This window comes from Eurytemora carolleeae, unplaced genomic scaffold, assembly GCF_000591075.1.
Source record: "Eurytemora carolleeae unplaced genomic scaffold, Eaff_2.0 scaffold345, whole genome shotgun sequence".
NCBI lineage: Eukaryota > Metazoa > Arthropoda > Copepoda > Calanoida > Temoridae > Eurytemora > Eurytemora carolleeae.
In genome coordinates this window covers 162926-185623 of record NW_019396327.1, presented here as the reverse complement: position 1 = coordinate 185623, position 22698 = coordinate 162926, and the positions used below count along the sequence as shown (strand labels likewise).

General features: G+C 30.8%; 1 protein-coding gene across 1 annotated transcript in view; it reads left to right on the top strand.

Moving 5' to 3' along the window:
- The first annotated feature begins 4610 nt into the window (after positions 1-4610).
- LOC111701023 (histamine H2 receptor) overlaps positions 4611-22698 on the top strand; it is a 33619-nt gene continuing 15531 nt past the window's right edge. Inside the window, exons 1-6 of the mRNA XM_023472135.1 lie at positions 4611-4657; positions 12125-12224; positions 13713-13779; positions 15471-15529; positions 16958-17055; positions 22241-22362. Coding sequence (XP_023327903.1) covers positions 12126-12224; positions 13713-13779; positions 15471-15529; positions 16958-17055; positions 22241-22362 — 445 coding nt within the window. The 5' untranslated portion in view covers positions 4611-4657; position 12125. The remainder of the gene's footprint in view (positions 4658-12124; positions 12225-13712; positions 13780-15470; positions 15530-16957; positions 17056-22240; positions 22363-22698) is intronic.

The window sequence follows — 22698 nt, the reverse complement described above, 5'->3', positions numbered from 1 at the left end:
GGGGGGGGTCAAATTGACCCCCCCCCCCAGCAGGAATAGGGTTAAGCTTTTATTATTTTTGAAACGTGTTCAATGCACTAGTTGTGTCTTTCGTCAGAGCCTATGAAAAATTGGGTTTGGGTTTACCGGAGAATAATTTTGGTCAAAGACGACCTTACAATGGAGTAAGATATGGAGGTTAATGGTTTACAAAGATGTTATAAGGGGAGAGCATTTTTATGCATCCTCCCTGTTAGTCTGATGACTCCTCCCCCTAAAGGAGAAAATGATGGAACACTATTTATATTTATTCTTTGCTTGTCTGTGTGTATCCAATAAACACGGCATAACAGCTTAAGCGATCGGGCCAAAATTCTGTTTGGCAACTCACATTACCCCAGGTAAGGTTTATTACCGGTCAAATAGGATTTTATTTTTGGGAATGATCCATGAATCCATATTGATATGTAAAAAGGCCAAAAATATAAATCCTGCAAGTTTTTAATAATGGAACAAGTTTAAATTGGAAATATAATTTCCCTTATAATTTTTTTATGAAACTATTTGTCCTTTATCATTCTTTCTCAAAAATAGGATATTTTTTTCAGTTGAAATAAAAATAAAATTGAAATCACCTTCATATTTGAACTTATGATTTGTTTAAAAGCTTATTTGATTTAAAAGAGCCATTGAAATAAGACAAGAACACAAACGTTTCATAAAATTACCTTTAACACTATTATTTTGGCACACCGTGCTATTAAGTTTTTAGATTTAAACTTTCTCAATATCTCAAAGGTTCTTATTTTGTCCCTCGCTAAAGCTAGGGACAAAATTAAATTTAAAAAGACTTGAACCTTCTCGATAAACAGAAAATGTCTGTCCAAAAACTTTATAACAATGCGAACCAGAATAACAGTGTTATAAATAGTTAGTATTAATTCAGAATTAATTACATAAACCCTTGTGTTATTCTTTTCATTAAGAGAAATCACGATCGGAATTAGATTAAAAGAAATGATCTATCAAATTTGAGTGATATACAGGGTCACCCATAAAGTATAAGGCTGCAAAAACGATTTATAACTCTTAAAATATGACTGAATTTAGTCTTTTGCCTTTAGTAATCTTTTGATAGCTTATTATATGATTTAGTAAAGAAAGTTGCATTGATTATGGATTATAAGGAAACAGTCAGTACAGACGACTCTGACGTCTTAAATGTCGATCCTTGTGGGCAACCCTGTATAATTATTTATCGAATGGTATGTAGATTGTAGATCTTAACTTCTATAAGAAATGAAACAGTACATATGGGATCAAAAATGTTCAAAAATTGAAAAAAAAATCAAACTGATGCAAGCTCTAGCACCACTTTTAAAAAAATAACAAAAAATGCACACATAAAATCATACTGATTTTACTGTAAGTTCAACTTTTCAGACTAAAATTATTAATACTAATAACTTTTTCTGAGAATGAAAATCGAAATGTCAAATACAGCTGTACAGTGCATACGCAAAACGCAGTCTACATTGCCACCTATTGTACATTTATTGTACTACATCAATAATCTCTTTAATTTAAAGAAAATTCACAGTACAGTTAGAACCAGAAAACTATAGAATTTAAAAACAAAATTAAATCAATACTTAAGTGTATTTAATGTTGTTTCAAAGCAAATAGCAGTTGAAGATGTTTCATTAGAAAGTTGATTGAAAAATTCTATTTGTATTTTTCGTGTTTCTAAAATGTCCTCTCATTTTGCTGCGGGCCTCGGGAGTTCACTTTATACACAAAACTAGGACTTTTTCAACACAAGGGAGCAACTTTATTTTTCAACACAGGGTAGACACTTTATTTTTCAACACAGAGGAGCAACTTTATTTTTCAACACAGGGGAGCAACTTTATTTTTCAACACAGAGGAGCAACTTTATTTTTCAACACAGTGGAGCAACTTTATTTTTCAACACAGGGGAGCAGCTTAATTTTTTAATTCTTTCACTCTAGGGCAGATTTGATTTAAAGGTTGCAAGCTCTCACACAAACATTGATGAGAATTTCACCCCAAAACGATTGTTTTGATAATAATAATAATAATAGTTTTTAAAAAAGAGAATCATCATAAAGCGAAAGGCCTAAAAATTTGGACCAATATTTAAATAAATTATTGGAAAAACTATTTGAAAATTTAGGATTCGGAAAATAGGATAAATAGAAATATTTTGAGAACTTTAAATTAATCTGAATATTTGGAATGGTTGGGGGGTTGGCGAAAGTTTGCAAGATTTTGCAAGAATTTATCCCAAGAGGTTTTTCAACCTTGGCACAGCCCAACTTAAGAACCATAACGCCATTTTTCTTATGTATCAGGAATGTTCTGAACTTGGTTTAACAGTTCTTATTGTTATTATATATTTATTTCGTAGATACAGATAACAGTACAATAGATTATTAAGACTAAAAAAGTTAATTATTTGGAGACAGTTCATCACTTCCAAAACCGGGAATTTTAATTTTATTTCATTTGATCTAAAATGTAACAATTCCTTTAAAAAAAGAATTTTCCGAAAATATTCATCAGAAATAGGTAAATTACTTTTTACATACAGTTCTGTTAGATCACTGGGATAAGAATTACAATCTAGTGAAATGTTGTCAATTTGTTTGCCAAGAGTTGTCATTAGATTGTTCATGCCATTTCAGTTTTTGCCACAAACTATGATTTTTAAAATCCCAATGTTTTTTCAACCCGATGTCGTAGACCTTTGATATTTGAAACTATGAGTTTTTTTGCCACAAACTAGATTTTTTTCTAAATCCCATCATCTTTTCAACCCGAGTTCGTATACCTTTGATGTTTCAAACTTTGAATTCTGTTTGATTAAAAATATCTAAGTTTGAAATATAAAAGATTACAACATCAACTTTTGCAAAGATATAAGGATTAGAAAATTTGAATTTGTTGCAGGAAATCAATTATTTTTGAAGTATCTCTCGCCAACTTGGCAAAGATTGCAGTCATGTATGATGAAGTGCAGGATTATTTTTCTCAAATTATTTTCAAAGAATCCGATAAAATATGATCTATATTTGTTTAGATTATCTGTATCTGGTTCTGTTCATCGATGAGTAAGATTGTCATAATGTCTATATATCAAGTTCTATCCATAGATGAATATTATAGGTTGTCAACATATCTCCATGTATTTGGTTTAATCCATAGATGAATATTATAGGTTGTCTATATATCTCCTGTATCTGGTTCTATCCATGAATATTATAGGTTGTCTATATATCTCCTGTAGGTGGTTCTATCCATGAATATTATAGGTCGTCTATATATCTCGGCTCCTGTGTCTGGTTCTATCCATGAATGAATAAAGGTTGTCTATTTATCTTCTGTATCTGGTTCTATCCATGAATGAATAAAGGTTGTCTATTTATCTTCTGTATCTGGTTCTTTCCATAGATGAATAAAGGTAGTCTATATATCTCCTTGTTAACTTTAAAAGTCACTATAGTAAAATAAAGAGATCTAAAAATGGATATTTCTAACATTTATTTAAAAAACGAGAGTTTTGAAATATTTGCATTTAAGGCGGAGTTAAAATTGGTTGATTTAGAAATTAACAAAGGAATTAATGATGAATATTTGGGGGTACTTCATGGGAGTGATGTAGAGCTTCATGTTGGTGGAGCAGATCAACAGGAGCGTCGCGCTGAGTATCTGCGTCATCATCATAAAGGAGTCATGGGGGTGATGTAGAGCTTCATGTTGGTGGAGCAGATCAACAGGAGCGTCTAGCTGAGTATCTGCGTCATCATCATAAAGGAGTCAAGAGGCTCCCTGTGTCGGAGCTGTTACCGGCTCAACTCTCTAAACCTGACTGAGCTGGGATGTGTTATTGAAGGGTGAGGCGGGAAACGGATGAGCGGGGTTTGACATGTGGGTGCTACATGGAGGAAATGGATAAACACGTCTTGAGAAAAGGCTACGGCATTTGAGTCGGTAAAATCGTCTTCCTTATATTTCGAATTTGTTTTAACTCTCCTGTATCTGGTTCTATCCATGAATATTATAGGTTGTCTATATATCTCCTGTATCTGGTTCTATCCATGAATATTATAGGTTGTCTATATATCTCCTGTAGGAGGTTCTATCCATGAATGAATGAAGGTTGTCTATATATCACCTGTAGGTGGTTCTATTGATGAATGAATAAAGGTTGTCTTTATATCTCCTGTATCTGGTTCTATCCTTGAATGAATAAAGGTAGTTTATATATTTCCTGTATCCGGTCTATCCATGAATGAATAAAGGTTGTCTATTTATCTTCTGTATCTGGTTCTTTCCATAGATGAATAAAGGTAGTCTATATATTTCCTGTATCTGGTCTATCCATGGATGAATAAAGGTAGTCTATATATCTCCTGTATCTGGTTCTATTCATGAATATTATAGGTAGTCTATATATCTCCTGTATCTGGTCTATCCATGAATGAATAAAGGTAGTCTATATATCTCCTGTATTTGGTTCTATTCATGGATGAATAAAGGTTGTCTATATATCTCCTGTATCTGGTTCTATTCTACGGATGAAAGATATTCACCAGTTGCTCTGTGTATCTCCTCCTAATCAAACCTCGGAACTTCTTGTCAAATATTTCTCCAGGTATATTTTAGAGTAGAGACCTCGGACACTTTATATTTCCAGGTATATAACCAGGAACCTTGGAACTTTGAAACTTTGGAACGATTTTTAAATACAAGCGCCTTGGAACTGTGAACCATGTATGTATTAAAGTAGGAACCATGGAACTTATGAATTGCCAGTTATGTAATAAAGGATAGGGACCATGAAACTACTTATTGCCAGTTCTGTATTAAAGTAGGGACCATGGAACTTATATATTGCCAGTTATGTATCAAAGTAGGTACCATGGAACTATTTATCGCCAGTTATGTATTAAAGCGGGAACCATGGAACTTATATATTGCCAGGTATATATTGAAGTAGGGACTATGGACCTCATAAATTGCCAGGTATGTATTCAAGTAGGTACCATGGAACTTATATATTGCCAGTTATGTATTAAAGTAAGTACCATGGAACTTATATATTGCCAGTTATGTATTAAAGTAGGTGCCATGGAACTATTTATCGCCAGTTATGTATTAGAGCGGGAACCATGGAACTTATATATTGCCAGTTATGTATTAAAGTAGGTGCCATGGAAATTTTATGTCGCCAGTTATGTATTAAAGTAGGGACAATGGAACTGAACAGTACGGGTTTTGGAAAATCCTGATTCGTAAGTCATCTTTCATTTTCTTACTATTTTTGATCAGTCTGAGAAACATATCTTTGATAAGATAATTATAGAAATATTATAAAAGGTTTAGGTTCAGATTCAGATTCACGTACAGATTCATATTCATGTTCATTGTTCATGTTCAGGTTTAGGCTTAGGTTTAGATCAAGGTTCAGGTTTGGGTTTAGGTTGAGGTTCAAGTTCAGGTTTAGGTTCAGGTTTAAGCTCAGGTTTAGGTTCAGGTTTAGGTTCAGGTTTAGGTTCAGGTTTAGGTTCAGGTTTAGGTTCAGGTTTAGCTTTTAATGCAGATTTTTAGGTTCAAGTTCCAGAATCGGGTTCAGTAAAAGTTCAAACATTGAATCAAATCCGAATTGAAAATTTTAGATTAAGTTTTAGAAGTATGGTCATAACTCTCAGAAGTTAATACCAATGTAGGTTTAACTTCACATTAAGGTTCAAGGTTTTTCTGAAAAATCTTTTTTGCTTTCTTAATTCTCGATTAAAGAATTGTGTCACGAAAGAGAACAAGTTAAAACTATGTTTTAATCTTTAATGGATTTAATTAGCTAGATTATCTCTGATATATCCTGAAGATCAGAAATCAGGATATATTTCTGTATATTTACATATTATGAATATTAGAAAATCAGGGCTTTTAAAGGAAAATTCGAGTTAATCTCTATTTAAAGATGCTTTATTCTCTCAGGTACCCTTTAAACATTTTTTACAAGCAAAAATGAAGGAACTTTCCTTGTTTTACATAAAAGTTGATGATTTTTTATTGTGGTTTCTCTTTTACTGTGACAAGGAAGTAATTTGCCAGAATTCAACACTTTTGAAAATAGTTCAGGTACAGATGTAGTTAGGATGGAGTTATAGCTGGAGTTAGAATGGAGTTACAGCTGGAGTTAGAATCGAGTTACAGCTGGAGTTAGGATAGAGTTACAGCGGGAGTCAGAATCGAGTTACAGCTGGAGTTAAGATGGAGTTACAGCTGGAGTTATGATGGAGTTACAGCTGGAGTTAGAATCGAGTTACAGCTGGAGTTATAATGGAGTTACAGCTGGAGTTAGGATGAAGGTATAGCAGGAGTTAGGGTGGAGGTATAGCTGGAGTTAGGATGGAGGTACAGCTGTAGTTATGATGGAGTTACAATTGGAGTTCGGATGGAGTTACAGCTGGAGTTAGGATAGAGGTATAGCTGGAGTTAGGGTAGAGGTATAGCTGTCCTGTAGTTATGATGGAATTACAACTGGAGTTCGGATGGAGTTACAGCTGGAGTTAGAATAGAGTTAATAGGATGGAGTTAGGTTAGGTTGGATGAATTTAATTATAGGGTTACCGGTTAATCCTTGATTAGAATGATTTGATTTTATTAACATTTCCCTGTTAATTTTAAACCTTGCAAAAAAACACAAGTTAAAAGTTCCACAGTTCAAGAACTGCTCAATCTTTTTTCTTAATATATAAAATGTTTAACCATCTGTAGCCAAAACAAAACTCTTGATATAACCAATTTGACTGTTTATTTTAGCAGAATTGATAATTCAAAATATTAAAGAACTAAACTACTAAGTACTAATGAAATATAATGCCTTTTTAAAAATTTTCCGGTATTTACGCAAAGGAATTGAGTCTTTGCCACAAACTCTGATTTTCTAATCACTATATCTTTGAACCAAATGTTGTAGACCTTAGATATTTCAAACTATGAACTCTGTTAAATCAAATAATAAGAGTTTGAAATATATATCAAAGGTTTACAACATCGGGTTCTAAAGATATCGGGTTTTAAATATTTGATTTTGTTACAAAGATTCAATTCCTTTTTAGAAATATAACATAAGCATAACATATAAATCCAAAAAATGTAAAATTATTTTACTTTTCATGTATACCAGGATTGATAATACTTGAATGATGAGCTCAAATGAATGGGGGGGGGGAACCAACTTTGTTTCCGATTTTACAAGTTTAAATGAACACAGATTACACAGATAGAACATTAAATAATATAATTAAGGAAGGCATAAAAATCTTCTCATAAATAAAAAAAAATAGTTTGATATCTTTCACCCGTTCTGAAATAAAATTAAAATTGAAGGACCACGTCTGAATTAGAAATTAGAGATAATACATTTTGTTTTTGTGAATTCCGGAATCAAACAGTTATTTTTATCTTTTGTCGTTTCAACTTTGCTGGTACAGGGTTACCCACAAATGATGAGACTGAAAAGACGACGGAAAACTCTTAAAATATGACGATCCAAAGTCCTCTGGTCTGAATATAGTCTTTTAATTGTCTTTTTATTGGACAAAGAAAGAAACAGATGGGAGCAGGGATTCGTGAATATAAGGTAACATTCCGTACAGTCGTCTCTGAAGTCTCATCTTTTGTAAAAAAAAACACTCCGTATTTTTAATTGATAATTAATTCTGGAAAAAGGAAAACCCTGGATAATGCATGATTAAGTATGATTAAGTATGGATTAAGTATGATTTTGAGGAATCTTTAATTATTATCAGACTCAGAGATAAATGATTCCTACTCTTAAATCCCGCGGGAAACCAGCTGATAATCTGATTATTTATAATGATTTAAAGGAACTGTTCTTCTCTAGCGTTAGAAACCGCCCGGGGTAATATTTCGCCCCTGAGTAGTTTTAATAATTTTGACACTTTCCTTACAATACAAAATTATGAAAGCATTGATAAACACCTGCTAAATATAAGAATATTGTTAAACACGTTTTTAATTCAGTAAAAACAATATACCGTCTCGAATGTCGTCTTATTTTTTGCACTTTATACGGTCGAGATGATATGAGGATTATAATCTGAATATAAAGTGTTTAGTTTCTTTAGCCCCTCCCTCTGAATTCAAGTTGACCTGTAATAATATAGGAAGACGACATTTAACCAATCTTATGTGAATTATATGTTATTGGAATGCAAATAATTATACCAGTAGCTTGATAATCAACTTATTAAGCAAAATGTGTCTGCGTACACTGCACAGTTGCTGTATTTTATGTTTATTGGACTTTCTAAAATCATAACAGTCGTCTTCCTATTCCACAGCTTTATGAGTCTCCTTGGATATAGTATTTGTATGGAACAATAGAAAACGTTTTTTAAATCTAAAAGTTCGTCTCCTATCCTTAAATATTTTTCAAGCCCTAAGTTTTAATTAGCAATCATTGTTGTAAAGATTAAGAATTCTAGATACAATTCCTACCTTTTATAACTGTAGAATAGTATTTATCATTAGCAAAGCATACTTCTAAAGTACCCTCTTTCAGACAATAATAAAAAGATAAGTAAGAAAATATAGATATAGAATCCCCCTACATTAAGTTTTCGGTGCGTACTGCAGTATCTCTGTACTGTACTGTACTGCAGTATCTCTGACCGAAGAAATAGTGTGGTTTAGTGTAGAGTAAAATATCTATGTGTAAGGATTCTGAAACCAAGATCATGGACACTCAGGTTCAGAAAACAAAAATCTAAAATCCGGATTCTTTCGCACCGATTTTTAAACCCAGTAGCTAAGCAAATTCTAGATTTACATTTACAGATTTTTTTTAATTCAGATTCTAATATTCAAATTTTGAGCTCAAAGTTTTTAAAACCCCAAATTCTAAAATTCCTGAGGCCGAACTTAAAGAATTTGATCCGCGGCTTAAATTTAAGACGCGGCTCAAATAGGTTCCACTTCCACTTAAACCGGTGCTCAATTAAAACCGGTTTTAGAAAAATCCTGAACCTATGATTTTATATCAAACTTCCCAACACCAGATTTTTAATGCCAGCTACCCAACAATATGTAGATTTAAAAATACAGATTCTTAATATCAGATTTAATTCCAGTTTTTTCACCCCAGACCAAACCCTGGAAACCAGATTCAAAATACCAGAATCAATACAAACTTCTAAATACAATTTTCAAAATCCAGGTAGATTCCAAAACACCTGCCTTTAAAATTTAAATTTTTAAACTCTGGTTTTAATTCCATAATTTGACCCATAATCTGATTTCTATCTGACCCAGTTTTAAAGGATTATTCATCATTTGTTTTGCGAATCTGGTTTTTTTCCCCTGATATTTCGTGTTATGTTTTGAATATCAAATATCTGATATTTCTGGATTGAAAAATCTAATCTTTCGTGCAGGAAAGGATGATTTCCAGGTTGCTGCTAATTAAAAAAAGATTTTGATTTTTTATGTTAATATACAGAAAGACGATTTGTTTTCACGCTTTAATTTATCTAAAAATCAATTTAATAATAAATTTCTGGGAACAAAACTAATTTAAAATAATGTATAACCTTTTTAAAAATATATATATGAACAACATTCATTTTAGCATGAGGAACACACGTAAGTTTAGCCGAAAATCAACCGGATTGTTAATGTCTGACATAACCTAGTAGAATGATTATTTATAACACTGTTATTTTGGTTCGCAGTGTTATAAAATTTTTGGACAGTTTTTGATTATATTTTAATTAATTCTAAAAATGCTTAAGCCTTCTCGATAAAGAAAACATTAAGTCCAAAAACTTTATAGCACGTCGTGCCAAAATAATAGTGTTATATAGGTAATTTTATGAAACGTTTGTGTACTTGTTTTATTTCAATGACCATTTCTAGATCAAATGAGCTTTTAAACAAAGTTGATTTTAAATTTATTTTTATTTCAATTGAAAAAAATATTTTGGAAATATCCTAATTTTTTTGTAGAAAATCCGAAAACTAATTAAAACATGATAGCACACGTGAAATTCACGATGAAGTGAGTAATAATGATAAAGTACACAATAGTTTCATAAAGTGTTTAAATCTTTTTTGTAATTTTAAACACCTTCCAGGGGGAGGGAGAAATAGTTTCAATATTGCCACCTAAAAAGTTCCCCTTACACTTGGAATTTTAAGGAGATTTGATCATTTTTTAAACACCCTGACAAGGCCTGGGTTGTTAGAGGTAAACGTGATGCCCCTTTTATAACTTTCTGTGGTAGAACAAATAATTCAGGAATCATCCAAATTTTGAACCATTTTGTGGCGTCACAGGAAAACATTTTCCAAAGTTTTCAAGGGGAGACGTCCCACCAATCTTCCAGGAAGGGGACGTCCACCAAAAAATCTGTTTTCTTACAAAATAAAAGTAGTTTAAAAATAAGTAGCTCGTAATAATACCTCTATCTTTTTATAGATTCTCAGCTTATTCAATTAGTTAAATTGTGTAAGGAAATAGAATTTAAATATGGTTATTATAAAATTTGGGTATAGTCCTTAATTCTAATTAAAAATTCAGAAAAGATCAAATTTATTTTTTGAAAAGAAGTTTCTTTGCTCGAGGAAAAGGAAGTTTTGGTTTCCGGTGACTGGGTGGGTGCTCCAGATATTGGATTTTCTGTATTGATGTTCGGCAGAAAGTTATATTCTCCATTTCTAATTAATTTTGGAGGAATTCCTTTCTTTTGATTAATTTTTAGGAAAAAACTTTGTGAACTTTTATTTTGGTTTGGAAGTTAACTATTGCCAGGTTATCTCTATAAATCTTTACCTGAACTTATTATTTGCATGATCATTTTTCAAGGATCATTATTTAAGAATAATGATTTGAGGATCATTATCTGAGGATCATTATTTTAAGATTATTATTTGAGGATCATTAATCATCATTTGTGGATCATTATTTGAGGATCATTATCTAAGAATAATTATTTGAGGATCATTATCTGAGGATCATTATTTTAAGATCATTATTTGAGGATCATTAATCATCATTTGTGGATCATTATCTAAGAATAATTATTTGAGGATCATTATCTGAGGATCATTATTTTAAGATCATTATTTGAGGATCATTAATCCTCATTTGTGGATCATTATTTAAGGATAGCTATTTAATTATCATTTTTCAAGGATCATTATTTAATGATCATTGTTTGTTTGAGGATCATCATCTGGGGATCATTATTTAAAGATCATTATTTAAAGGTCATTAATTTAAGGATCATTATTTGAGGATCATTATTTAATGATCATTTATTTAAGGATCAATATTTGAAGATCAATATTTGGGGACCATTATTGAGGATTATTATTTAAGGATCATTATTTGAGGGAAATTATTTAAGGATCAATATTTGAGAATCATTATTGACGATCATCATTTGAGGATCATTATTTGAAAATCATTATTTAAAGATTATTATTTATGGATCATTAATTGAGGGAAATTATTTAAGGATCATTATTTGAGAACCATTATTGACGATCATCATTTGAGGATCATTATTTGTGGATCATTATTTAAAGATTATTATTTAAGGATCATTATTTGAGGGAAATTATTTAAGGCTCATAATTTGAGAATCATTATTGACGATCATCATTTGAGGATCATTATTTGTGGATCATTATTTAAAGATTATTATTTAAGGATCATTAATTGAGGGAAATTATTTAAGGATCATTATTTGAGAAGCATTATTAAAGGATTAGTTTATCAATTAAAATCTTTTTAAACTTTAAAATTTGTCAATATTGATGAATGTAATGTTAAAGTTTAGTCCAATAATAATTACAAATTATTTTCCTTGAAAACAGCATGAAACAATTAAAATTAAATTTATTACAGCGCATCGTATCTGCAAAATGACCAAGCTGTTTCCAAAGAACGTCAAATTAAAACTATCAGTAAATCATTTATGAAGATGATTTGAGTCTCTAACCCTTATTGGATTATGTAAGTAATTGATAATCTATCACGGAATGCAATATAACAACCATTGCAATTTTTTTTATTAATATTTAGAATGTCTGCCATGCTTGTTACAATCCTCATCTGCTTCTCCACTTCTGTCTCTGCTTTCCTCCATTTTTATGTTGCTTTCGCTCTTATAGCGTCAAAGAAGGTATATGCTTTGGTTTGGTTTGGGATTTTAAAAATAGCCTCTTCCTTCACATGAATTGAATTATAAATGGTTTTATACAGGGTCACCCAAAAAGGATGAGACTTAAGAGACGACTGTGCGGAATTTATTAATTCTTTTTACTTCTGCAACTGCAAATTTGTTTCTTTCTTTGTCCAATCTTTTAAAAGAGGTGAGGGGAGGGAGGGGAGAGGGAGGGGGTAGGGGGGATTATATCTTAATTAAATCTTGGAAAAGATATTGACTGTTTATTTTTATCAAAATTTCTATCAGTTTCTATTTCTATCCAAATCAATATCTTATTACAATCTCTTTTTTTTAAAAATTGATAAACATTAAAAAGGAGACGTGTCACGTGACAGATTCTAGAAAATAAATTTTGATAAAAAAGATGTTTCATCATGTACAAGGTATCTTTGAAAAATGTTTGTTTAGGCTTTTTAGCATACGAAACATCTTTGTTTTAGCTAGAAAGTGCATAATGTTTAGTAAGCTAAAAAGCCTAAACACACTTGTTTAAAAGCCACCCTGTACATAATGTTATCTCATGTACATTGTGAGCTTTTTTCATGTGCACTGTACGGTATGTTTGACCTGTACATTATACCGTATGTTTTTTTTCATGTACAATGTACAGTTTATTTGTTAATGTACAGTGTACAGTTTGTTTTTTCATGTGCACTCTCTGGTATGTTTGGACCTCTGTACTGTGTATTGTACAGTTTGTTTTTTCATGTACACTGTAAAGTATGCTTAGGCTTGTACAGTGTACAGTATGTTTTTTTTCATGTACACTGTACACTATGCTTAGACATGTACATTGTACAGTATGTTTGTTAATGTACACTGTACTGTATATTATGACCTGTGTAGTTCACAGTATGTTTGTTCCTGTACACTTTACAGGATATTTAGACTTGTACAGTGCACAGCTTTTCCTTGTGTACATTGTACAGGATAACCAGACCTGTACTATACGGTGTACAGTTTGTTTGATCATGTACACTGTACATAGTGTTTAAACCTGTACACTGCACAGTTTGTTTATTTATGTATACTTCACAGTCATTAAGACCTGTACACTGTACAGTATGTTTCTTCATGTACACTGTACAGTATGTTTAGACCTTTACAGTGTACAGTTTATTTGTTCATGTATTATGTACAGTCATTTAAACCTGTACACTGTACAATATGTTTATTCATGTACATTGCACAGTATGTTTAGATCTGCACAGTGTACAGTTTGTTTGTTCATGTATACTGTACGGAATGCTTAGACCTGTACAGTGTACAGTATGTTTGTTCATGTATACTGTACAGTATGTTTAGACCTGTACAGTGTATAGTTTGTTTGCTCATGTTGACATGTATAATGTACAGTTTGTTTGTTTATGTACACTGTACACTGTACACAGTACAGTACAGTACAGTTTTTTTGTTCACGTACATTGTAGAGTGTATGTTTAGACCTGTACAGTTAGTGGCTTCTTACTACTTCATCTCTCCGTCTGTTCTACTGTAACCTGTATTCTAGGTATTTCATTTTCAAAATTATTAATTTTTTTCATGACACAGGGTGTTAAATATTTTGCATTTAGATCGATTGGTAATTGTTTTTACGAAAATGGTAAACCCAAAATAAGTTTTTTTATCAGAAACCCTGTAATTCAACTCCTTCAAATATTGTTTAAGTCAAAATTTAAAAATTCACACTTAAAATTCAAAGCATAAATTTAGTAACCATGTAGATCTTTGTGCTGGTCTATAATGATTTTGAATAAATATCAAGCAATTATACTTTCATTATTTTTTGTTCTTATATTTTATCTTTAATAGATATTTATATTTTAATATCATTTGATTAACATGTAAAGTTTTCTCGTTTCCTCTCTATTACTAAATGACAACGAGTTGTACGTTTATTATATTTCTCTTTCCTCCTAATATGAATTCTATTGAAATGTTTGACTAAAGTTTAGTAATATCCGTAGAGAACATTTTAAATCAATATCACGGCCTTTTGATGACATTTAATAGTTTCAATACACTTCATATAACTATAGATTTAGTAAACATTATGTAGAACTAGAAAACTATAGTTTTATTAAACACCATGTAGAACTAGAAAACTATAGTTTCAGTAAACATAATGTAGAACTAGAAAACTATAGTTTCATTAAACATCATGTAGAACTAGTAAACTATAGTTTCATTAAACATCATGTAGAACTAGAAAACTAAAGTTTTAGTAAACATCATATAGAACTAGAAAACTATAGTTTTAGTAAACAGCATGTAGAACTAGAAAAATATAGTTTTAGTAAACATCATGTAGAACTACAAAACTATAGTTTTAGTAAACATCATATAGAACTAGAAAACTATGGTTTTAGTAAACAGCATGTAGAACTAGAAAAATATAGTTTCAGTAAACATCATGTAGAACTAGAAAACTATAGTTTTAGTAAACATCATAAATAACTAGTAAACTATAGTTTTAGTAAATATCATGTAGAACTAGAAAACTATAGTTTCAGTAAACATCATGTAGAACTAGAAAACTATAGTTTCAGTAAACATTGTGTAGAACTAGAAAACTATAGTTTTAGTACACATAATGTAGAACTATAAAACTATAGTTTAGTGCACATAATGTAGAACTAGAAAATTATAGTTTTAGTAAACATCATGTAGAACTAGAAAACTATAGTTTTAGTAAACATCATATATAACTAGTAAACTTTAGTTTCAGTAAACATCATGTAGAACAAGAAAAATATAGTTTTAGTAAACATCATATATAACTAGTAAACTTTAGTTTCAGTAAACATCATGAAGAACAAGAAAACTATAGTTTTAGTAAACATCATATATAACTAGTAAACTATAGTTTCAGTAAACATCATGTAGAAAAAGAAAACTATAGTTTTAGTAAACATTGTGTAGAACTAGAAAACTATAGTTACAGTAAACATCATGTAGAACTAGAAAACTACAGTTTTAGTAAACATCATATATAAATAGTAAACTATAGTTTCAGTAAACATCATGTAGAACTAGGAAACTATAGTTTTAGTAAACATCATATATAACTAGTAAACTATATCTCAGAATGATGAAAAGATATATTCAAAAACAATTTTTCAGATTTTCAAGCTGGTCTCCCAATTTCTAGGCAGGTTTTACAATTTTTAAGTCGTCTTCTTTACTTTTATTTCTTTTCAGGTTTCCAAGCTGGTTTTACAATTTCTAGGTCGTCTTCTTTATCTTTATTTCTATGCCAGGTATTTTTTTGTGGCCCTAAAACATATTGCGGTATTCATTTATAAACTCGCAAACTTATTTTACAAACACGATTCTTTAAAACATGATTATTCATACTCACAAACCTGTTGTGCTTTCAATTTTATAATTCAAAAAATTTCGTTCGGATATCTTAGTTTTTACATAAAAGAATAATAATGTAACCAGTGTGAGCTTAAGCTTAAGGATAGGTCAATTGATGTGACCCCTTCAGTTCTAATACAGACCCGGAGCTAAGCTCATATTAGATAGTTCTATTGATGCAACCCCTTTAGTCCCTATAGGGACCTGGAAGCTAAGCTCAGATTGCAAGTAGTCTGGCCTATAGACATGACAGCTTATCAACTCTTTGTATGTAGCTATAGGTCGGACAGATAGTGGAGCGGATGATAAGAAATGCCATCCAGAAATCATGCTTTCAGAGCGTGAAATGCTTTCAACTTGTGAAAAATTTCAGCCGCCATTAAACTCTCGATCTCTATTTAAAACTAAGACCAATTCAGGCCACAAGGCTTAGACACAGGAGGGAGCGGAAAATAAGGTTTGCGAGACTAAAACCGAAACAGGGAGTTAGTAGTACGAGGAATGGAAAGGAAGAGGATAAACCCATCACATGAGGAGGACGAAAGGCGGAGGGTCTGCAAGAGAGCTTCGTCTTTCTTCGATTATTTAGTATCAACCATTATTTGTTCTTTTTTTTATACTGTCAATAAATCTTTTACTATATTCTGTATATAGTCACATCAGTTTTAGGCTTTATATTTCCCTTAACTCCGACCACATTTAAATGAAAACAATAAGCTTACCATTAAAGTAAAGGAATTGAGTCTGTGTCACAAACTCAAATTTTATAATTTTTATATATTTCAATACCTAATCATGAAAACTTTTTAAATTTAAAATTTAGATTATTTAATCTAACAGAAACCATAGTTTGAAATATCTAAATTGCAAAAATATAGGAATTAGAAAATCTATTTTTGTGGCAAAAAGTCAATTTCTTTCAAAATAAGAAATAGCAGACGACATTTGGAAAAGCTGAAAAGTCATGAAACCTTTTCTGGCCACCTATCTTATGAATAAATAGTATATTTTTGTTATCTAATAACTTTCATATGTTTGATAAGACACGTAAAAACACCAAATTGTTTTATTAACGTAGAACTATAGAGACCCTTCATTTGAATAATGCCAAAACGAATTTACAACAGTAATATCTGATATCACAACCTGGTGTAACCCATGCACATAATTCGTGTGTTCACACACCCCAAACATGCAAGAAAATGGCCGGGTTAAATCTTAGATAAAAGATTCTTTTTCTAAATCGCTAAGGAACTCTACGAATTGTAGAATTGTAGACTTTTATTTTTCAAATTTTTTCTGAAGTCTGATTTTGATTCTTTTAGGTTCACGGATATTTTACTGAGATCATCCATCCGTTGGTTCTTTGGAATCTGGCATTCGTTCATCTAGATAGATTTATATCTATAGTTCATCCTCTCAGGTAGATTAGATAGATTTATATCTATAGTTAATCCCCTCAGGTAGATTAGATAGATTTATATATATAGTTTATCCTCTCAGGTAGATTAGATAGATTTATATCTATACTTCATTCCCTGAGGTAGATTAGATAGATTTATATCAATAGTTTATTCCCTCAGGTAGATTAGATAGATTTATATTTATAGTTCATCCTCTCAGGTAGATTAGATAGATTTATATCTATACTTCATTCCCTCAGGTAGATTAGATAGATTTATATTTATACTTCATTCCCTCAGGTAGAGTAGATAGATTTATATCTATACTTCATTCCCTCAGGTAGATTAGATAGATTTATATGTATAGTTTATATACTGAATAAAATTCTTAAAACATGTCACAAAATCTGAGGAACAAGCACTGCAATTTCTAGGCCGTTTATACAATAACCAGTAAGTGATACTAAAGTGTATTTGATATTGTTACAATGCAAATAGTTTTTTAGACACATATTAAACTTCCTATTCAGTGAAATAGGTTTGGTTACTCTGCACAACTGCGACGTTTTAAAGTTATAACTTGATTCTACAAGTCGTCTTCTTATTTCAGAGTTTTCTGGTTATTACTTTAATATAGTTAATTTCTTGAGAAGAACTCCATTCCAATGACATAACTCATTCCTAATCTTCAGATTTTTCTCTTAGATTTATTTTCATACTGATATTATTTTCCTTATTTTCTTTCTGAATTCTTCATAAATTTCATACAAAATTCTTTTCACACTCAATTAAAATGAACTGGTTCTTTGAACAAACAATCTTTTCCTTAAAACTTAAATCAGGGCGAAAAAAAATATGAAAAGTTTATCCAAATTTTAGAAAAAGTTGATCTAAAAAATCCTAAGATTTTTCTCTCTTTTTGCAAATAACAAGGTTGAAAGTTTGCGAAATAATATGGAAAAGTTTAGGTTTATATATATTACTTCACAAACTATTCGCGGTCTATAAACTTATTCAATAAGAACCTGGAAACCTGGAAAAGATTTTATCACTTTCAACAAAGCAGTTTATATATTTCATGCCAATTTCTCTTAAATGACATCAGTAATTTTTATATGCATAATTTGTTAAGTTCCTGTTTTTTCTTCATTTTGAACTTTAAGTCGAAATAATTTTCATTGTTAAATTGTTGATTCACGGGATGATTAAAAATGTAACATTCCACTAGAAGGCATGATCTCCGAATCCAATGTGAAAACTTTTAAATAACAGGATTATAAGGATACTAGATTTATCAATTTTAAATACAGGATATTTGAAGAAGAAGAATTAAGCATAATTTTAAGTGTCCGATTTACAACGGTATCCTTAAAAGCTTTGTCTGATCAAGTATGAATTAGATATCATTGTTTAAAATCTTGAAAACTGATTATTTACAATTGTGGGTTCTCTACATATAATATGGTGATTTGCGCTTTTTTAAAACACGACAATATTTGTCCCATAATCAATCAGATAAAGGTTTCAAGGGTACCGTTGTGAATTTGGAATTGCCATATTCGGATACAGGGTGCCTTGAAATAAGAATTACAGACCCATTTATATAATCCTTTAAAAAACAAAAGATACAGATACAGGGTATCCCACGAAACCTGACGGTTGTTGAATAGTTTTGAATGTCTTCTTCCATATACTGTATTAGATATTAAAGACTTTTTTCAGTTTATTTAGCTTTAAAAAAACTCTACTCAAATATATTTTACTTAGAAATAAATTTTACTATAATACAGATGACATAAAATATTTATTATTATCCTTTTTGGTAACAAACAACTTTGGTAACAAACAACAAATATTATGGAAGAAGGCATTTTAAACTATTCACCAACTGTCATGTTTCGTGGGACTGCTTGAAACTGCTTGAAACAGGGATTCACAGCACTAAGGGTTTGACCGGCCTATAATTCTTCTTTACCTCTGTAATGCTCCCTATGCTTGAGACAATGTAGAGGACAAAAAGGCCCCACTAACGTCATGCATCAGGGACCAAATTTAATGAATTAGAGAGGTCGCTGAATTACCTACCACTATGGTTAAAATCCTGAATCAACTAAAAAATCCTCGACGATTAAGTGACCTAGCTCAAATTCATAAAATTCGGCAACAGGCCCTTTAGAATTTAATTTTAAAACTGGCGGCAGAGGTTGGAAGAAAAACTATCTTTAAATCTAAACTTTTAAGTTTGATATGAATGATTTTCTTTTTGCCTTTGACGTTGTTTGAACAAAGTCCTCGGAAATTAATCTTCCTTTAATGTTTCTTCTTTTAAGCTTTCTTCACTGCACCGTACACAGTGCACAGTACAAAGTACCCATACAATATATACTTACTAGGAGTCCAAAAAACCATAGTGGTACCTATAGCCCCAATTTTGAACCCATTTTAATTTTGGACATTTTCATATCTACTAAAATTTTCTAATTGAATGGTGTAAACAAGAGCCTTCTATAATTCTTGTATACCATTTTAATCAAGTTTGAACACAATATATATATAAATATATGTATATTCATTATATATTCCACACAATTGATCAGATAAAGGTTTCAAGGGTACCATTGTGATTTGGGAATTTCCATCTTTACATGATCATCTCTAGAAATTAAAATAAAATTTCAAAATTTTGACTGCTGAGTACTTAAACATTTTGTGGATTTAATAATATTTTCAGTGTATTTTCAAACCTTTTGAACTAATAGTAAATATGTAGATATAAATATGTATGTTATATATATTATGTAATAATAAAAGTGATATATATATGAATATATACAGTTACTTTAATATCCGTTCTATTTTCTTCTTAAACTTAAATCTGATTCAAGATATAAAAGTAAAGATGAATTAATACGCTATCATGAAAAATACAGAGATAGGTTAAGAAGGGATAAAAAAATAAAACCAACCTCTCTTTATAATGGAAAAATTTAACTGTAGACTGAAAAAAATAAATTGTTAAAAAATTAACCACATTTTATTTTTAATGATCAATAATATATATTTCCCATAAATGCAAAGTTTTGCACAATACAATTTGAGATTTATAAAAAATGAATTTTTCGATGAAATTACATTGGGTAACATTGTGAATCGGACTCTCCAAATTTCAACAAACCGTCCCTTCAAGTAGTCTGGTGGGAAGAAAACATTCTTAATATCTTGGAAATATTACATTTCTCTATCCCCCCCCCCCATAATTAGATAAAAAGTAAATATTTCTCGTTTTTGATGTTATAGAATAACAAATTACAAACAAAATAAGGACAAAAATAGAGGCCAGTTGCCTGACTGCCTCTGAAGAGAGCAGACCTATCATATGCGGTCCCAGAATTACAGTCTGGAGGAGCGCTGTGTTTAGTTACGTATCTCATGTCCTACAGGGGAAGCAAGGACTGTACATAGATTAAAACAAAAGTTCATCTTTAGTTTGGTGTACTGAAAGAAGGAGTTTAACCCCTGCAGCTGATATGTATACAAGCCATGCACAACAATACCAGTTTTTTACTTGACCAGATTCCTCTTCAGAGAGCTTCAGGGCGTACAACTCCCTATTTTGCATAAGGGGTGGTGCAGGGTTTTCTTAATCCCCCTTAACTCAGAAAGAGTATAATAAAGAAGGAACACAGGGAGCAATCCCCTATACCCTTCCTCCTACAAACCTCATTATCTCTCTCTTACCTTCTCTACAACTTGATGTCAAAAGAACTAATTGGAAAGATAAACAAGGAAAAAGAAGAAAATATTGAACAGGAAAATTAGAAGGGCTGTTTAAAGCTTTACACTATCTTTTTTACCAATAGCGAATGAAGACAAATGTAGGATGGGAAGCATCACACACCCCCCCCCCTTCATATATTCTACCTGAAGCTAAATGATCTAGAAAGTGTGTAGGAGATGACACAAACAAGTAATGCAATGTAGAAGCTCCAAGAAAAGAAAGCCAGTCAGCTAGTTCAAATGAATACAGGGTTCAGAAAGAATAGTTCTTTCTTGTAAAGTGGCTAATAACAAGGACATCCTTTTTCGTTATCTTCAAAATTAGCTGATATATATTTAAAAGATGTATTAAAGATGTACAAACAAGAAAAAAATATAGAACAAATATAGAAATCTCAAAATATTTTTATCTGATATTATATAAATATCTAAAGATATTGTAAAAATTTAATTAAAATAGATTATTAAAGTTAAAGAGGCGCAAAGCTGCTTAAATTAGATAATTATTTGATATTCAAAGTAAAAAGATGTTTAATCAAAATCCATAAGCATAAGTTTTTTATTTGGATTATTTTTGACGTTTAAAGAATGAATATTTTCATAATTATGATAAAAATTAATGAAAATATTTGTAAGTTAGAGATAATCTATTAGTATGCAAATATGATGGAAAAATCAAATTATAAGAAAATTTAGAAAAATAAGATGTAAAGACTTTCATTGAGCTGGTTTTAGTAACCCTGCCTTCAATGTTTCAGTAAAGATAATTTCAAGTGACCCTAGATTTAAAGATGACAATGTCCGATTCCCAACAATACCCTAAAAAGCTTTGTCTGATCAAGTTGTGACCATTGTGAATCGAACATTCACTTGAAATTGTGCTAACAGTCCCTTTAAGAGGATGCTTAATATTTATATTTTATTTTGTAAAAAATACTGTCCGCTTTTTTACTAGTGTACGCTTATACACTGAACAATACAGTGTACATATTTTTATGCATTTTTCCATTCCCCATAAAATCAGCTAAGACTAAGAGAAGTATAAAAATTTTAAGATATACAAGATTTATTAATCTAGGCCAAATTTGAGGCGGAAAGCACAAACAACTTAAATCTCAAGAAAATTTATTTTTGGGAAGAAACAAATATATAATCCACCAGAAATTCTCGGAATTGATCAAAATAATACTCTTTTCCCTGGTATAGTAAAGCTAACGGTTACCTGGATTACCAAGGAATTTTCATTTTTAAGGGTAAAAATAGCTCGAGGGAAGGGTATACATCATCTTTTAGTTTTTAATTTCGAAAAAATATCTTTATATTTACAGTAAACCATTTACATACAGCGGTACGCAAAAATTGTGGTTCTCCTGATTTTTTAATTTTTTTATTTGAAATCCTGTATCTGAAAACTTTTTAAATATCTAGGTATAGTTCCCTGTTAACCCTGAGACGAGTGGTTCTTCTGGTAGTGTTCTCCTGGATCCTAATCCTACTCTCAACATCTCCAACTCTTATCTCAAGACCTGGACTCTCTTCAAACTTTTCAANATACCCACCCCCCCCCACACCCACTTCCCATCCATCAATAAGTTTGAATTTTACCACCAAATGTCCTAAAAACCTCACGTCCGGTTGAAAATCAGATCATTTCACACTAGATAAAGGGATTTGTTTAGATTTTGCCAAATTACTGGTACAACTTTGTAAACTCGTAGCTATACTGCAAGTATGAGAAAAGCTAATTTATCTAATTAAATGTTACCAGAAATTCAAAATATTCACAATAGCTCTAAGAGTTATGATTGAAACTAGGTCAGATTTCATGCAATTTATTTCAGTTTGGCGTGATTTTAACAGTTATACTTTATAATAATACCAGTAAA